This window comes from Scylla paramamosain, chromosome 25 (assembly GCF_035594125.1).
Source record: "Scylla paramamosain isolate STU-SP2022 chromosome 25, ASM3559412v1, whole genome shotgun sequence".
Taxonomy (NCBI): Eukaryota; Metazoa; Arthropoda; class Malacostraca; order Decapoda; family Portunidae; genus Scylla; species Scylla paramamosain.
This window is the reverse complement of record NC_087175.1, coordinates 11,490,893-11,509,462: the sequence shown is the minus strand read 5'-3', so window position 1 is coordinate 11,509,462 and position 18,570 is coordinate 11,490,893. Positions and strand designations below refer to the sequence as shown.

Here is an 18,570-nt window from a genome sequence, read left to right as displayed (position 1 = left end):
CCTAATACATATGAAGCATACTCCATGCATGGATGGATAAGGCCCCTGTGCAGAGTTAGCAACTGTGGGGTGAGAAAAACTGGTGGAGACAACACAGAGTACCTAACTTCATAGAAGCTGTTTTAGCTAGACAGGAAATGTGAAGTTTTCAGTTTAGATTATAAGTAAAGGACAAACCAAGTATGTTCAGTGTAGAAGATGGAGACAGTTGAGTGTCATGGAAGCAGAGGGGATCTGGAAGGTTGTGTCAGGTTGATAATTGGAAGAAATGAGTTTTTGAGGCATTGAACAATACTAAGTTTGCTCTGCCCCAATCAGAAATTTTAGAGAGACCAGAAATCATGCATTCTGTGGCTTCTCTGTGTGAACTGTTTACTTTCTGAAGAGTTGGACATCTATGAAAAGATGTGGAAAAGTGCAGGGTGGTATCATCAATGTGGGAGTGGATAGGACAAGAAGTTTGGTTTAGAAGATCATTGATGAATAATAGGAAGAAAGTGTGTGACAGAACAGAACCCTAAGGAACACCACTTAATAGATTTAGAAAAACAGTGATCCTCTACCACAGTAGCAATAAAATGGTCAGAAAGGAAACTTGAAATGAGGTTACTGAGAAAAGGATAGAACCCAAAGGAGGGTAGTTTGAAAATCAAGGCTTTGTGCTAGACTCTATCAAAAGCTTTTTATATGTCTTAAGGCAACAGCAAAACTTTCACCAGAATCCCTAAAAGAGGATGACCAAGACTCAGTAAAGAAAGCCAAAAGATCACCAGTAGAGCAGCCTCAACAGAACCCATACCGGCGATCTGATGGAAGGTTGTGAAATGACAGATATTTAAGAATCTTCCTGTTAAGGATAGATTCAAGAACTTTAGAGAGGCAGGAAAATTTTAAAGCAATAGACAGCAGTTTGAGGAATTAGAATGGTCACCCTCTTTAGGAACAGGCTAAATGTAGGCAAACTTCATAGCAAGAAGGAAAGGTAGATGTTGATAGACAGAGTTGGACTAGGCAAGGTACAAACATGAAGGCACAGTTTCGGGGAACAATAGGATGGATCCCATTGGCTCCATAAGCCTTTCAAGCAAGGCCAGCAAGGGCATGGAAAAGCTCACTGCAAAGGATCTTAATAGGTAGCATGAAGTAGTCAGAGGGTGGAGGAAAGTGAGGAACAAGCCCTGAATCATCCAAGGTAGAGTTTTTACCAAAGGTCTGAGCAAAGAGTTCAGCCTTAGAAATAGATGAGATGGCAGTGTTGCCATCAGGTTGAAATAAAGGAGGGAAAGATAAAGAAGCAAAGTTACTGAAGATGTTTTTGACTAGGTGCCAGAAACTTCAAGGGAAGTTACATCTTGAAAGATTTTGAAATTTTCTATCAATGAAGGAGTTTTTGGCTAGTTGGAGAACATACTTGACATGATTCTGGGTAGAAATATAAAGTGTATGAGATTCTGACAATGGAAGACTCAAATACCTTTTGTGGGCCACCTTTCTATCATATATTGCACAAGAACAAGCCATGTTAAACCAAAGTTTGAAAAGTTTAGGTAAAGAGAAAGAGTGAGGAATGTACACCCCCAAGCCAGACACTATCACCTCTGTTATGCACTCAGCATAACTCAGCAGTAGTCATCCCAAGGAAAATCAGAACAATACCTCCTCAGGTCCCTCAATTAGCAGAGGCAAAATGCCAGAGGCACCTCCACTTTGGGGGATCCTGAGGAAGGGTTGGAGCAATAGAACAAGATACAGATAGGAAGTTGTGATTGGAGGAGCCCAACAGACGAGATAAGGTCACAGCATAAGAGTAAAGATTAGAGGTTAGGAAAAGATCAAGAATGTTGAGTGTACCTCCAAGATCAGGAATATGCATAAGGTGTTGCACCAGTTGCTCTAGGTCATGGAGGATAACAAAATTAAAGACTAGTTCACCAGGATGGTCAGTGAAGGGAGAGGAAAGCCAAAGCTAGTGGTGAACATTGAATTCTGTAAGAATGGAGATCTCCATAAAAGGGAAGAGAGTCAGAATGTGTTCCACTTTGAAAGTTAAGTAATCAAGGAATTTCTTATAGTTGGAGGAGTTAGGTGAGAGGTATACAGCACAGATAAATTTAGTTTGAGAGTGACTCTGTAGTCATAGCCAGATGGTGGAAAATTCGGAAGATTCAAGAGTGTGAGCACAAGAGTAGGTTAAGTCATTGTGCACATAGATACAACATCTAGCTTTGGATTGAAAATGAGGATAGAGAAAGTAGGAGGGAACACAGAAGGGGCTACTGTCAGTTGCCTCAGACACCTGTGTTTAAGTGAGGAAAAGAAGGTGAGGTTTGGTAGAGAAGAGATGGTGTTCCACAGACTGAAAATTAGATCTAAGGCTGTGAATTTTGCAGAAGTTAATGAAGAAAAGTTAGGGGACAGTTGTTAAGACAGTTAGGGATGATACCAGGAGAGCATTCTGACCTGAGGACATTTTCTTTTTAACAGTACAGGGTGTGAGTACATAGACCAGTGGCAAATTACAGAAGTAGTTTGACTATCTTGATTGACACATACATATACATATATACATATATTACACTTCGATGGTGTACACTATAAGCTGCTATCTCTCAGCCACACATTTACACTCCTCTTGAACTCCTGGAGGTGTGTGATATGATGGAATGGTGTAATCTGCACCAACCAGTTCCTCAAGTGACTTTATCATGGCAGAAAGGAGCGAAGGTTACTCTTCATCCAGGCAAATGGTATAGCCACTGTGAGGTGGTGGTCCCTCTAGGTGGTATAGCACAAGTGGCATGGTTTGGTGTAGGCAGGGGCGGCAAGTGTAGTGGTGCCAGGTGTGGCATATGTTTCCTGCTTATGCATGACACACAGACCTGCCACATCCCACTGCTGTTGTAGGGACTGTAAGCTGAGCTAGTGATGTCCAGCCCGAAGCTGCACCATCCTCAGTATTTTGGTCTGAACTCTGTTGAGCCAGACCAGGTAGGATGGTGGGAAGGAGGGCCAGGTGAGTAGTGTGTACTCCATTACAGGGCAGACCTGGGCCCTCTAGAGGGACAAGATGCCCTGGGCTTCAGTTATTCCCCCCACATGTTGAATGCAGCTCATCTTCCACACTGCAGTCCTGACAACTTTCTTCATGTGGCTGGTGAAGCTTAGGTCAGCATCTATCTCCACCCCAAGGAGGGAGATAGACTGCTGTAGCCTCCTGCTGTCAAGGAAGATGGCTGCGATTTGGGAGTCTGCACCTTCTCAACCTCTGGGGATGTGCAGGAGCTGGGTTTTCTCAGAGGTGAGAGTTACTTGCCAATGTCTGCTCCAGCAGGTTATGTTGTTTAGGGGCAAGCTGGTATTATAAATTGTTACCAGCCAGCCCTTCCTGTCACAGGAGAAAATGATTGTGCAGTCATCAGCAAATGCACAGCTCTTGGGTATCAGTTGTAGAATGTAAACATTCCACAGGAGGGGTCTGAGAACACTCCTCTATGGCACACTGGCGTTGACAGGGTGCTGGGAGGACATGTGGCTGCTAACCACATTGTGGAGGGATCTGCCATGAAGGTAGTCCTCCAAGAGAAGCAGCAGCCTACCACACACACCAAGGCCCCTCAGCTTGGTCATTAAACCACTGTGTCACACCTTGTCAAAGGTGCCAGTGATATCCAGGGTGATGACAAACACCTCTCTTCTGCTGCTGATGGCCTTGTGCCACTCTGCAGAGTGGAGGAGCAGCAGATCCACAATCTATTTTCCCTCCCTGAACCTGAAATGCAAGCTGGGGAGATGGTGGGCATCAAGGAAGGCAGTGACTGTCCTTGTAATGAAAGTCTCAAGGATCTCCCCCACCAAAGACAGGAAGGAAATTGGCCTGTATTTGCTGAGATCTGTCCTGTTACCTTTCTTATGCATGGCCACCACTCTGGCCTGCTTCCAGAGAACTGCCCACGTTGGAGCATCCAGACAACCCTTGTAAAGGTGGATGAGCAGCACGGTGAGCTGTGAGGTGCAGTTTCTGAGCAGGTGGGGGGTTATCTGGTTGGGTTCCTTTATTTATTTATTTATTTATTTATTTATTTGTTTATTTATTTTTATTTATTTATTTTTTTTTCATAGGAGGGGCATCAGCCAAGGGCAACAAAATTCAAAAGAGAATAAAAGGCCCACTGAGGTGGCAGTCCCCAAACAGGTTCAAAAGTGGTCATAAAAAATTAAAGGGTAAGTGTCTTGAAACCTCCCTCTTGATAAAGTTCAAGTCATAGGAAACCATACAGAAACAGGCAGAGAATTCCAGAGTTTACCAGAGGAAGAGATGAATGATTGGAAATTCTGGTTAACTCTTGAATTAGAGAGGTGGACAGAATAGGGGTGAGAGAATGAAAGTCTTGTGCAGTGAGGCAAAGGGAGAAGGGAAGGCATGCAGCTAGCAAGATCAGAAGAGCAGTTACTATGAAAATAGCAGTATAACATAGAAAGAGATGAAGACAGTCAGTTAAAGAAAAGGAGTTGATAAGACAAAAATTTTTTGATTCCACCTTGTCTAAAAGAGCAGTATGAGTGGAACCTCCCATACACGTGAAGCATACTCCATACATGGACAGATAAGGCCCCTGTACAGAGTTAGCAGCTGGGGGAGTGAGAAAAGCTGGCAGAGACAACTCAGAATGCCTAACTTCATAGATGTTTTAGCTTGAGATGAGATGTGAAGTTTCCAGTTTAGATTATGAGTAAAGGAGAGACTGAAGGATGTTCAGTATAGAAGAGGGGAACAGTTGAGTGTTGTTGAAGAAGAGGGGATAGTTGTTTGGAAGATTGTGTTAAGTTGATTGATGGAGGAAATGAGTTTTTGTGGCATTGAACAATACTAAATTAGCTCTAACCCAATCAGAAATTTTATAGAGATTAGAAGTCAGGGGTTCTGTGGCTTCCTTGTGTGAACTGTTTACTTCCTGAAAGGGTTGGATGTTGACAAAAAAATGTGGAAAAGTGTAGGGAGGTATCAGCATAGAAGTAGATAACACAAGAAATTTGGTTTAGATCATTGATGAATAACAGGAAGGGAGTGGGTGACATAGGTGGGTGTTATCAGTTACCCGATAATTATTTTTCCCATGTTATTGATTCACTGGTATCGCCAATACTCTTTGTTCCAAACTAGCGATAATTGATCATTTTAGTTTTTGGTACATGAGAATGATGAAGTTTTTAACTTTAAAATCAAATGTGCTATTTATTTATGTAGTACTTTTCATTAGAGAAGAGACAGGATAAATGTTGAATTTGAAGTTTTCCCAGATTTTTCTATGTTTTCTAAGATAAAGATAAAAATAAAGATTTGGGTTTATCAGTTTTTTTTTTGGTTTAAAATATCAATATTGTTATTGCTAGCATCAGAATTTTGCATTTATCAATTTATCGGTTATCATTTATCAGATGATAATTTTATTGTCAGTCATTGATTATTGGTTATCACCAATAAGATTATTGTTATTGATTTATTGGTTACCATGATAATTTTTTTTTCATTAGCATGCCCAGCTATGGTGGATGACAGAACAGAAACCTGAGGAATACCACTGTTAATAAACATAGGAGAAGAAAAGTAACCATCCACCACAGTGGCAACAGAATGGTCAGAAAGGATTCTTGAGATGAAGTTACAGAGAAAGGGATAGAAGCCGTAGGAGGGTTATTTGGAAATCAAAGCTTTGTGCCAGACTCTATCAAAAGCTTTTGATATGTCTAAGGCAACAACAAAAGTTTCACCAAAATCTCTAGAAGAGGAAGACCAAGACTCAGTAAGAAAAGCCAGAAGATCCTCAGTAGTGGCCTGGATAGAACCCATACTGGAAATCAGAAATAAGGTTATGAAGTGATAGATGTTTAAGAATCTTCCTGTTGAGGCTAGATTCAAAAACTTTAGAGAGGCAGGAAATTAAAGCAATAGGACGATAGTTTGAGAGATTAGAATGGTCACCCTTTTTAGGAACAGGTCGAATGTAGGCAAACTTCCAGCAAGAAGGAAAGATAGATGTTGATAGAATTTGAAGAGTTTGACTAGGCAAGGCACAACCATGAAAGCATGGTTTTGGAGAACAATAGGAAGGACCCCATCAGGTCCTTAAACTTTCTGAGAGTTAAGGCCACCGAGGGCATGGAAAACATCAGTACTGGTAGCATGAAGTAGTCAGAGGGTGAAGGAAAGTGAGGAACAAGGCATCAATCATCCAAAGTAGTTTTTAAGAAAAGTTTGAGCAAAGAGTTCATTTTAAGAAATAGATGAGATGGCAGTGGTATCATCAGGCTGAAATAAAAGAGAAAAAGATGAAGAAGTAAAGCTATTGGAGATGTTTTTGGCTAGGTCCCAGAAATCATGAGGGGAGTTAGATCTTGAAAGATTTTGACATTTTCTATTAATGAAGAAGTTTTTGGCTAGTTAAAGAATAGAACACTGCTACTACCCTATTTAGGAGAAAAACAGTGACCATCTACCACAGCAGCAATAGAACAGTCAAAAAAGAAACTTGAGATGAAGTTACAGAGAGAAAAATAGAAGCTATAGGAGGGTAGGTTGGAAATCAAAGCTTTGTAGTAGACACTCTCAAAAGCTTTTGATATGTCTAAGGCAACAGCACAAGTTTCACTAAAATCCCTAAAAGAGGATGACCAAGACTCAGTTAGGAAAACAATAAGATTACCAGCAGAGCAGCCTAAATGGAACCCATACTGGTGATCAGATATAAGGTTGTGAAGTGATGGATGTTCAATGAGTTAAGTGTAGGAGTTACCATACTAAATTTTGAATTTTGAGTAAAGGGTGTGCATATATTAAGTGCATGTAAAGTTATGTGAAGGAAGAGATTTGTCTTTAAGAGAGCAGCAGAGTGTGAAGGAAGAGATTTATCTTTAAGAGGGCAGGCTGTGACTGTCCCTTTGTGTTTTGAGACAAAAAGGAAAACATTCAGTGAGATCTCAGGTAGTTCAACAATAAGTTCACAGCACCCGCCTAATGCAATCTTAAGACTGGTCCAGTGCTTGAGAGCTCACTGGGAATGATTATTGTTTGGCAGGTGTCTACTGCCACCTCCTTATGAAGGATATGTTGGTACAAGGCTGAAAGATAATGAAGTCAGATGGACTGTAATAACATGTTTGTTTGCAGATGACATTGTTGTACTATCAGAGAATAAGAAACTTTGATATTGGGGAAATCTGAAATGTAAGGAGAGAAGAATATGTAAGGGAATATGAGAGAATGAAAAAAGACAGTTGGACAAGAGCTGAAGAACTGGAAGGAACTAAAAAGGAATACCTTCTGGCTTGTGCAGTGGAAGTGATGTGGGAGGCAAGGAGGGTGACAGAAGAATTTATACAGCTAGAGGAAAACATCACAGAGGAAAGAGTAACAAAATTCAGAATAAGTGAGCTGTGAAGACTGACAATATAAAAATTGAGATGTTCTTGTACAAGGAGTAAAGAAAAAGTATAGTGTTAAAGGATTTATTTATACATAGACTGAAAAGAACACTAGAATTAGGACAGGTGGTAGTTGACTGGAAGTCATGCATAATTATGATACCAAAAAGGAGACCAGTTGCATTGACTAACATGGGTGTAAGGGATGAAACACCATTCCTACCTAAACAAGCCAAGGAGGGGCAGGGGAACCTGGTACACTTTCCCCTTCCACCATCTGGGAGTGTGGGAGAAGGTCAGTTTACTGGCACCTGTCCTGAAGCTTCGAGTCACCAGGTGTTTCAGAGTGCGTGGATGCTTTGAACAGCTAAACATGTCTCAAGGTTTTGAAGCTCTGCCTAGTTTCATTGTGTGTGTGTGTGTGTGTGTGTGTGTGTGTGTGTGTGTGTGTGTGTGTGTAGGCTTCTTGTAGACTCTTTCCAAGGTTATTTGCAGACCCTGTAAATCCAGCTCCAGTAGAACAGATTTGGTGCAAAGACTAGGCACACCTGTTCTCCCTTGGCTATCAACTCGGTTTCCATTGCAACGAAGTGCCTTCACCTTCTCCTCATTCATCCCTAGTGACAGGTTGTGTGCATGTGTGTTAGTGCTTTTCCCATGTCACAGTGATGGAACAGGGAAGGGTGTTGAGAAGCCTCAGTGGCAGTGTCCTTGCGTGAATGTGTATTATTCGTGTCTTTGGTATCCTGCGTGTAGTGTGCGAAGAAAGTATTGTGATTAAACTTCCACACCACTTCCCAGTCTTTCTGTCCCATCACCCCTTTGTGGATCACCCCTTACTCGGCTCAGATAATTCTGGGATCTGGAAAAACAGCTGGATGCTTTACCATCACCCGTCTCGGTCGTTTCTCCCCTTACAATGGGCAATAATATAGAGGAATTTAGAAGAACATATATTAAAAAGGTTGGAGAAAAAAACACAAGTAGGACTGAAAATAATATATTTACTCTAAAGTACTGCATTGAAAGTCCTTTAAGATGAAAAATCCCTTGCTTGTAATATCAACTGACTTTGCCTTTATACAACAGTATAAAAAAAAAGAGCTATTAATAAACCAACATGACATGTAATGTGATAGTGAGAAATTGTTTTGAAGTCCTAATTGGGAAAACACTGGAAAAGCATAGCATTACCATCTATTTTGTATAGAATTAACAGAAACAAAAACAGAAATTGGTAAATTGCTAAGAATTGAAAGCAAATCTTGGGGGTACCAAACTATGGACCTGTAGCAACCTTGAAGGGGGAAGTGGAAGCTTCTAGCATGAGAACAAGAATCAGGGAGGGATAGTTCAATTACTTAGGGTACCTAATGGTGAAGGGAAATGACTTGGTAAAAAGGATAGCAGACAAGGGTGGATGAAAGGGTTGGTAAATGAGCTGAGGAGATTAAGCTGGGAGGAAGCATATAAGAAATAGATGAAGGAAAGCATTAAAAACCAAATGCAAGAAATGGATATAATCGGTTGGAGAATGGAAACAAATGAGAAATCAAGCACGATAATATATAAAGAATAGAGGAAGGAGATTGGAGGAGAAGATGAAGTGTATACGGTAAAACCTCCATAAACTGAACTATATGGGATGAGGTGGCCGACGGTTTATCCAGAAGTTCAGTTTATCTGACAATACACGTTTTTGGTCAGTTTCTGTGTATATAAACATACATATTTATTGTTATTTACAGCATATTTGATAGCACATTATAAGCACATTATAAGCCCCAAGATGGATATTTACAGCATATTTTGTTATTACACACTATACACAATGCACTAACTGGTCACTTAAGAGTTCACTTAACATTACGCAACTACACACTTAGTGCTCATTTAAAAGCTCACTTAAGTGTATACAACACGTTGGTCACATAATAGCTAACATAACATTATGCACTGTACTACTAATGTGCTTTTTCTTGTCATTCAGGGGCTGTATTAACAAAGACTCTTAACTACTGAGGTTTGACTCAGACCAACTCTTATGCTTAAAGTTGTGCTTAACTTCCCAAGTCGTGCTGAGTCTAGATCTTAAATTTAAGACAGGTCTGGATGTGGCTTAACTTTGTATCTCCTCTTACTAACTTTGCAAGTATATTTTTAAACTCAGGGAAGGAGACATGACATGGTGTTAGGAAAATCCAACACCAACACTACTTGTCACACAGGTTAGCAGCTCTGAAGTGTCTCATATGCCTGCCAAAGCAATCAGCTAATCAGTGCTTTAGTTTTCCTGCCTAAACAGTCTACATTGAACAGTGCACACACACACACACACACACACACACATATAATTATTTATTTATAATTTTTTTATTTGTAGTTGAGACTGCATATTCTCTAATCTCTAGAAGCAGGAGTGTACAGGCAGGTTAGAGCTTCTCCTCTGAGAGGCATGTGAGTGGATTTTGCCTGTCTCTGGGAACAACTCTGGGAAACCTCCTCACCTCAACTTGATTCACAAGATCAAGGAGTTCTAGATATGCTGCAAATGTATGCAATGAAGTAATTGTTTTGAAACATTTTCAAAACTATAGTGGAAATGTTTCTTAGTTGCCAACTACTATAATTAGTTCAGAATCAGGTTATGGAGTCTTGTGGTTGTGATTACCAGATTAATTGACAAGAGTATAAAAAATCAGTCTGCAAAAAGTGGTGGCAATATTGTAGAGTCCTTTTCAACCATTGTTATTGGTTGTTTTAGTCCCATTCTTTCACAGACACATTTGAATAAAAGGTAACAGAGTGGGGGGAAATGCCACCTCCCCTGTAACCCCTCAATCACTATTCAAATGTGTCTGTGAAAGAATGGAACTAAAACAACCAATAACAATGGTTGAAAAGGACTCTACAATATTGCCACCACTTTTTGCAGATTGATTTTTTATACTCTTGTCAATTAATCTGGTAATCACAGCCACAAGACTCCATAACCTGATTCTAAACTAATTATAGTAGTTGGCAACTAAGAAACATTTCCACTATAGTTTTGAAAATGTTTCAAAACAATTACTTCATTGCATACATTTGCAGCATAATCAGCAATAATGGTGGGAAACGTCTCTAGAATATCACCATCAGTGGCTTCATGTTGAAATTGGTGAGATGTACGTAGGTACCAGCTAATAATAACCAACTCGCCAGCCACTGTGTAGCCTACAATCTCCTACACCTGTAACATTATAGCTTATTGAGCCCGAGCTCCCCACCTCAAGAATTATCAAGCCCATAAGGATGTTCTCGATGACCTGAGTGACTCTGAACTGTTGGGCATATATAGACTAGATCTGCAGGAGTGTTATTTGTGACAGATTCAGTTGGAGATGCCTTTGAGAACCCTACAGGAAGGAGTGATGCACTAACGCTAGCAATTAAAGTAATGATTAGTGTTATTTAGCCAATGGGAAATGCAGCTCTCCAGCAATGATGATCTTGAACTTTCATGTGCCCTGTTGTTGGTGTGTCTCATTTACCTTCTTAGTAATTGAGGCTTGTGCAACTTTTTTGTGCCACTGAATGAGTGAAGCCCTTTAGGCTACATCTTTCCTCTTAATACTGACTGGATGAAAGTCTTGCGATCAGTCCAGCTGGTTTTCCTCTGTTGGCCTTTTTGTCCTTAGGGGTCATCCTCTCCTTTTATACTAAAGAAAGAGGACAAGAAAGGAGGTGCTGCTGAGTAGGAGTGGGACTGGCTCAAGGACATAAATACTAAGACAAAATACATGTGCCTTGTGTGGGATCTAATTTACTTATTAAAACCCACAAACTTATGGGGTCATATCCTTACAAAATCAATGATAAATTATCATTTTTGTTATTTAATAAAAAATAAAAAAAATTGCACTATTAAATCAAAATTAAGAAACATAAGATTTTATTGCTTTGATTTTTCACCATTCCATACAGGGACTAAAGAGTTGATCTCAACACAACTTTAAACATGCTTAGACAAGTTTAAGGCTGAGGTAAACTCTGAGAATCTTTGTTAATATGGCCTCAGAGTCTGAGTTAAAGATGTTGGCTGGTGGCTCTAGTGTGTTTGGGGATGGAATGGAGTTGAGCAGACTGGCTGAAGAGGTTGATAAGGGTTTCAGGTTATCCAATATCCAACTTATTCAGATTTGGTTTATGGAGGTTTTACTGATGTATGAATGATCAAGCATCATAAATGCTTTTTAAATGTAGAGCAAACACCTTAAAACTAAATGATAGAAAAGATTTACAGTTGAGAAAACAGAATAGTGTATGTGAAGCTAAAAGTGAAAATCTAACACACTTTATATTTTGGTGTCCTGCATATATCACAGAAAGACAAAAAAATGGGAGATTACAACAGGGAAGAGCAGAGGATATAACTAGACAAAAAAATGGGAGATTACAACAGAGAAGAGCAGAGGATATAACTGGTGAACTATTATTTAACAACGATTCTGGGCTTGTTCCTCCCTCTCCTCTATCCTATGACTGCTTCATGCTACCTATTAAAATTCTTTGCAATGATGTTTTCCATGCCCTTGCTGGCCTAAACCCTCGGAAGGCTTATGGACCTGATGGGGTCCCTCCTATTGTTCTCCGAAACTGTGCCTCCGTCCTTGCACCTTGCCTAGTCAAACTCTTTCAGCTCTGTCTGTCAACGTCTACCTTTCCTTCTTGCTGGTAGTTTGCCTACATTCAACCTGTTCTTAAAAAGGGTGACCATTCTAATCCCTCAAAGTACCGTCCTATTGCTTTAATTTCCTGCCTATCTAAAGTTTTTGAATCTATCCTCAACAGGAAAATTCTTAAACATTTATCGATCGCCAGTATGGGTTCCGTCAAGGCCGCTCTACTGGTGATCTTCTGGCTTTCCTTACTGAGTCTTGGTCATCCTCTTTTAGAGATTTTGATGAAACTTTTGCTGTTGCCTTGGACATATCAAAAGCTTTTGATAGAGTCTGGCACAAAGCTTTGATTTCCAAAACTACCCTCCTACGGCTTCTATCCTTCTCTCTGTAACTTCATCTCAAGTTTCCTTTCTGACTGTTCTATTGTTGCTGTGGTAGATGGTCACTGTTCTTCTCCTAAATCTATTAACAGTGGTATTCCTCAGGGTTCTGTCCTGCTACCCACTCTCTTCTTATTATTCATTAATGATCTTCTTAACCAAACTTCTTGTCCTATCCACTCCTACGCTGATGATACCACCCAGCACTTTTACATGTCTTTTCATAGACGTCCAACCCTTCAGGAGGTAAACATTTCACGCAGGGAAGCCACAAAATGCTTGACTTCTGATCTTTCTAAAATTTCTGATTGGGGCAGAGCAAACTTGGTATTGTTCAATGCCTCAAAAACTCAATTCCTCCATCTATCAACTCGACACAACCTTCCAGACAACCATCCCCTCTTCTTCAATGACACTCAACTGTCCCCCCCCTTCTACACTGAACATCCTTGGTCTGTCCTTTACTTATAATCTGAACTGGAAACTTCACATCTCATCTTTAGCTAAAACAACTTCTATGAAGTTAGGCGTTCTGAGACGTCTCCGCCAGTTTTTCTCACCACCCCAGCTGCTAACTCTGTACAAGGGCCTTATCCGTCCATGTATGGAGTATGGTTCACATGTCTGGGGGGCTTCCACTCATACTACTCTTCTAGACAGGGTGGAATCAAAAGCTTTTCATCTCATCAACTCCTCTCCTCTAACTGACTGTCTTCAGCTTCTCTCTCACCGCTGCAATGTTGCATCTCTAGCTGTCTTCTACCACTATTTTCATGCTATTTGCTCTTCTGATCTTGCTAACTGCATGCCTCCCCTCCTCCCGTGGCCTTGCTGCACAAGACTTTCTTCTTTCTCTCACCCCTATTCTGTCCACCTCTCTAACGCAAGAGCTAACCAATATTCTCAATCATTCATCCCTCTCTCTGGTAAACTCTGGAACTCCCTGCCTGCTTCTGCATTTCCACCTAACTATGACTTGAATTCCTTCAAGAGGGAGGTTTCAAGACACTTATTCATCAATTTTTGACTACTGCTTTGATCCTTTTATGGGACTGGCATTTCAGTGGGCATTTTTTTATTGGATTTTTGTTGCCCTTGGCCAGTGTCCTTCCTACATAAAAAAAAAAAAGCAGTGAATTGCATTTTTAATAAAAGTTACATTCATTTTTACTCAAAAATCTTGCTCCACCTCCATATTATTCTCCTATTCAGATTTCACATGAGGGATCAGACTAAAGAAAGAATGTAGCAATGTTCTTCTATTGTAATGTTATTTGTAATTTTAATGGAAACAGGCTGAGAAGTGTAAGGAATAGGTAGGGTAGTGAAGCAAAGGAGAGACAAGCAGAGATGAAGAAAAATTATGGAAGGGGAGAGAGTAAATACAACCAACACCATGACATGGCCACAAGAAGTAGAACAAAGAGGTAAGTGATGCCACAGCTTCCTTAGATGCCCTGGTCTCTTTCTCTGCCCAGACATGATGTAGGAAGCAGACCCATGTTGCCCATTCTGCTAGATGCCCATGTGGACACCCCACTGTTCATCTACTCAGCCCTGTAGGCCACAGTGAGTGTCTGAAGAGGGAGTGGGGGCAGTTGATGACCATGGTGTGCCAGACCTACGAAACAATGTGCTAGTTATGGTAGTGACAAGTCTCATCTCTCAGCAGCAGAGTTAAGAAAGAGAGCATGCACTGTGCTTGTAAAATGGATACAGTACTGTGGAGGAGCATCAGGGTTCATGGAAAGCCACAACTACCTGCCTTCTGACTACCACAGCTGCTTGATACTTGCCTTCCCCCTTGTGTTTGAGAGGAGAGAAATGGATGTGTGTGATTTTAAGATATTTTTGGGATGAATGTGCAAGCTGTAGGAACAAAGGAATGTTTGGGATACTACTTTTTAGGATGAATGTGCCAGCTGTAGAAACAAGGAAATGTTTGGGTAGGGTTAGGTGAAGGTTCTTCTGTGGCCCACCCTTCTTGGAAGATGCTCCTGGAGGGACTGAAGCATTAGATATATAGAGAGATAATTTTTAGGTCTTCTGTGAATATCTCATTAAAGTATTTCATCGATATTTTCAGTTTCAAAATCTAACTTTGTTTACTTCCTTTTATCTGTGAGGGAAGTGAAGATAAAGTGCCTTTCACTGGTAAATTGTGGAATTGTCCAGTTCCAGCTTCCTATAACTTGGAACTGCCTGTTTCAAGAAAGAGATTTAAGACGTATCTGTCATAGGGCAGTCAGTGTCATTGGAACTCTTTTCTATAAATATATTGGGAAATGGCAATCATTTTTTCTTTTAGTTTGTTGCTGGCTTCCAGACTACTTGCAAACTCAAGACAGGTTGTAAGAATCAAAGAAAATAATATAAATATTATTTATTTTTATGCCTTTTCTTTGCATTGATAAAAATCCATATGATTTGTACATAATTTATATGCACAAAAATTATAGAGTTAAAATGGCTATACATAACTAGTGATGCATGACTGTAATGATAAAGCTTAAATCTTACATTGATCATCACATAATAAAAGAAAAAAAATAATATAATATAAATCTCATTTCATTTCACAGATCTGGGCAGTGATACAGTAACAAGAATATACATAGCAGTAGAAGCACCTGTTTTCACCACAGAGAACACAGGATCTATAACTTGCTTCTTCCCCTTAGCCAACAAATATAAGGTCAGTCAGTCTTCATCTTCTCTCCATCCAAATTTCACATTAGCAATCCCATGGTATTTCAGCTGCTAGTCTCTCAATGTAAGGCAGCCACCCTCAGTTAGAAAAATAAAATACATTCACTACTAAGGTGTTATTGGTTACTGCAGAATCAGGAGTTTCTAGACAGGCTAAGCATGCACTTTTCTGATGAGAAAGCAATTGGGGCTGGGCAGGTCTGTGGTGCAGTACTTGGGTTGTGGCAGAAAGGTTGTGAGTTTCTTGGTGAAAGGGGTAGTCCTCTCTGACACATCCTTTCTGATAACTTGCAGAACTGTCTGGTCATTGCTACTTCCCTCAGGGGAATCTTTAATCACCCTTTAACAAGAAAGATAACACACCATGGGAATAAAATGTGTACATAGATTACAGCATTTGTTCATGTAACTCATATAGTGTTACTCATGATAGAATGTATGCTCCAATGATTCAACTTACCTTAATGCAAGTATCCCTAATCTTAATGAGGCAAACACTTATTACTAGTAATATTAATAACAATAACTAATAATAATAATAATAATAATAATAATAATAATAATAATAATAGCAATAAGAATAATAATAATGAGAGGCTATTTGGTGGATGGGGTGAACAAGTATGTGAACAAGTACGTGTGTAAAAGAGGTGTTAGTAGAGAACAAGAACTTGAACAAGAAGGAAATGTCTGCCTAGTGAGAGTAGAGGCTTTTCTGCCATGATTACCACCTTAGAGGAACACTCCCAGGTGAAGCAAGGCATCAAAGAGACAGACAGATAAATAATAATGATAATAATTGTAATACAAATAGATATGGCTCATCTTTAAATTATGAATTATATAATGCAGAAACAAAAGCAACTGGTCAAATCCACTAAAATTTGTATGTGTGTTTGACTAATTATAGTACACAAGTTTTGAGGTAGGTTTATGTTCCCTTGTTTCCATATCTATTGTGATCTAATGACAGTTGAACTAATTAATATTCTTTGCTCATCCTAATTCTGCCTCAGTATTTTTCTAAATGTTGTGTTTGTGTGTGTTAAAAAGGAAAAAGGGATAATTTATAGTTTTATATAAGTAAATATCCTTAATAAGTTTACTTTGTGTTTCACACAACAAGAGATTAGTATTAAAATGAATAAATAATAGTGTTGAAAAACAACTTTGATAAAGAATTTGCCTTGATAACGAATAATACACAGTGCAGTCAACCCAGTTTAGTTATAGTGGCATACATAAACTTTAATAACACAGAATACATGTGGCTTTAATGATTCATAACTAAGCACAGGAGCTAGATGGCTCTATGATACAGTGCTCAGCCTAAGGATGAAAGGTTGCAAGTTTGATCCTGGCTCACAACAGTTTGTGGACGGAAGAGGCAGCACTCTCTTAAAGCTGATGCCATAAGATCTGTGTTGTGGCATCATGACTCAATGAATTTGTAATTTTCAATTTGATACATTTTTCAAGGATGATGGTGAAGTGCTCAGACATAACATAGAACTGTCTTATTCCATTAATGCAAATTGTGGTATTTTGAAGCACAGTTAAGCTGTCAGGCTAAACTGCACCAAGTCCAACCATGAACTGTCTGTGGAAACATCCTCAGATGGCAGTTGTTAGTTAAGAAAATAAAATACTGAAAAAAAAAAAAAAAATAGTGATAATAAGCTGATATAACATTAAAAATAATACTGAAGATTAAGTGAAAGTGAGTATTTTCATTTAGTTTTTTTTTTTTTTCTCAAATTCTACATGGAATTAGGAAATATCTCATTATAGCTTCAGAAAATTATCTTCTTAACTTTGATATTTAAGAACTAATTGAACTAACAGACTGAATGAAGTTTGGGAATTGTGGCAGTAATACATCATTGAGTAATGTAAGCTAACACTTATTGCTGTGTCATGAAGTATTGAGTACTGTGCTAGAGACAGGCTCATGATCACTTGGAAGCATTTGGTGTATATATTAAGATAAAGGTTATCAAAGCCACCACAATGAAGATTACATGACAAAAAATTAAGACTAAAAGCATGACTGGCATTATAAGACTGTGATACAATTAATTTTATATTTGTTTAATGGTGACTTGGTATTCATTGGAGTTGATATCAATCTTTGTTTTCATCTTCCCTCTAAAAATTTTTTCCTTTCATTACACTTGATAACTACTTTTCAATATTTTTATGAATACATTATATTAAGCTCAAAGTTGGGATGAACTTACATTATGATTAAGTAAAAGGATATGATATTAGATTTGTATCTCAGATTTGCAGTATTTAGAATCCACCAATGGCAAGGGATCACAAGAGCTGTGACATATCCTAACAAATAAAAAGGAGCAGCAGAGGTGTTCCAATATTGCTCAACCAATGTTCTTTCTCATTTTCTAACATTTCATTCAAGTATCTGGATTTTATAACTGATCAATAATTTATTGTGATATTGGCTAGACATTTGCATCCAAGTGCACTTCCAAAGGAAGGTGGCTCTCAAGATAATGTCTGTGCTCCTGTTCCAGACTGATTCATCCAGTGAACTCACTGTCTTCCATGCACAAGTCTAACCTTAGCTTATTAGTCATTCTTGGTAGGACAAGGTCTATGGAGGTATGTTGGATGGGTTAGCCTTTTTTTAATCAAGGTCACTTTGGTAAGTCTTTCAAACTTCATAATTTTCAGACTCCCAATAATAATGATAATAATTGTACAACACAGGTCAGCTTTGGTCAGTTTTAGATGTACATCCCCTTTACCTTGTTTCTCTGAGCCATTTTCATCTTTTGTAATCATACTGTAAAAGTATGATTCAGTGCCCTCAATAGTAAGTCCAATTAACTTAAATCTTTCACTGATGACCTTAAGCAAAAGAATGGGGCTGGCACATGATGTGTGAAGCTTTGGCCTTACCCATAGTTTGTGCTATATGAGCTCTGAGGCCTTACTGCTAGAGTATCAAGAGTCAATCTAGTATGTTTTGATTGAGTATAATAAAAAAAAAAGAGACCTGGCTTCAATCTTTTCTCTACCAGAGTTATGGCAAACACATTGCTTTCAACATTATTCACTGTTCACAGAAGTTCTTTGACAGCTGTACAATTTTTCATATCACTTACATGGTCTTTCTCACTTGTCACCACCGTACTGTGATTATTCGGTTCAAACCTTTTCAAAATCACTTAATATTAAATATTTGTATAAGAAATTGTTAATTTAGGGAATTAATTAATTTGTATGTAACATACCTTATGATAGTGATAAGACAGAAAACTAGTTTTTGAAAGCATGAAGCAATGAAACACCATATTTGAAACTGATAACTAGGATGGAGGCGTAAGAAAAATATATGATATCTCACACTATCATATTGAGGACTTTTCTAT

At 38.9% G+C, this 18,570-nt stretch overlaps 1 protein-coding gene and 1 long non-coding RNA gene across 2 annotated transcripts in view; one reads left to right on the top strand and one right to left on the bottom strand.

The window, feature by feature from the left end:
* The first annotated feature begins 10,476 nt into the window (after positions 1–10,476).
* LOC135113205 (uncharacterized) overlaps positions 10,477–18,570 on the top strand; it is a 36,055-nt gene continuing 27,961 nt past the window's right edge. The window contains exons 1-2 of the long non-coding RNA XR_010274751.1: positions 10,477–13,890; positions 15,046–15,158. This is a non-coding gene — a long non-coding RNA (uncharacterized LOC135113205). The remainder of the gene's footprint in view (positions 13,891–15,045; positions 15,159–18,570) is intronic.
* Positions 14,835–18,570, bottom strand: part of LOC135113204 (protein DDI1 homolog 2-like) — a 123,891-nt gene continuing 120,155 nt past the window's right edge. Inside the window, exon 10 of the mRNA XM_064028345.1 lies at positions 14,835–15,512. Coding sequence (XP_063884415.1) covers positions 15,508–15,512 — 5 coding nt within the window. The 3' untranslated portion in view covers positions 14,835–15,507. The remainder of the gene's footprint in view (positions 15,513–18,570) is intronic.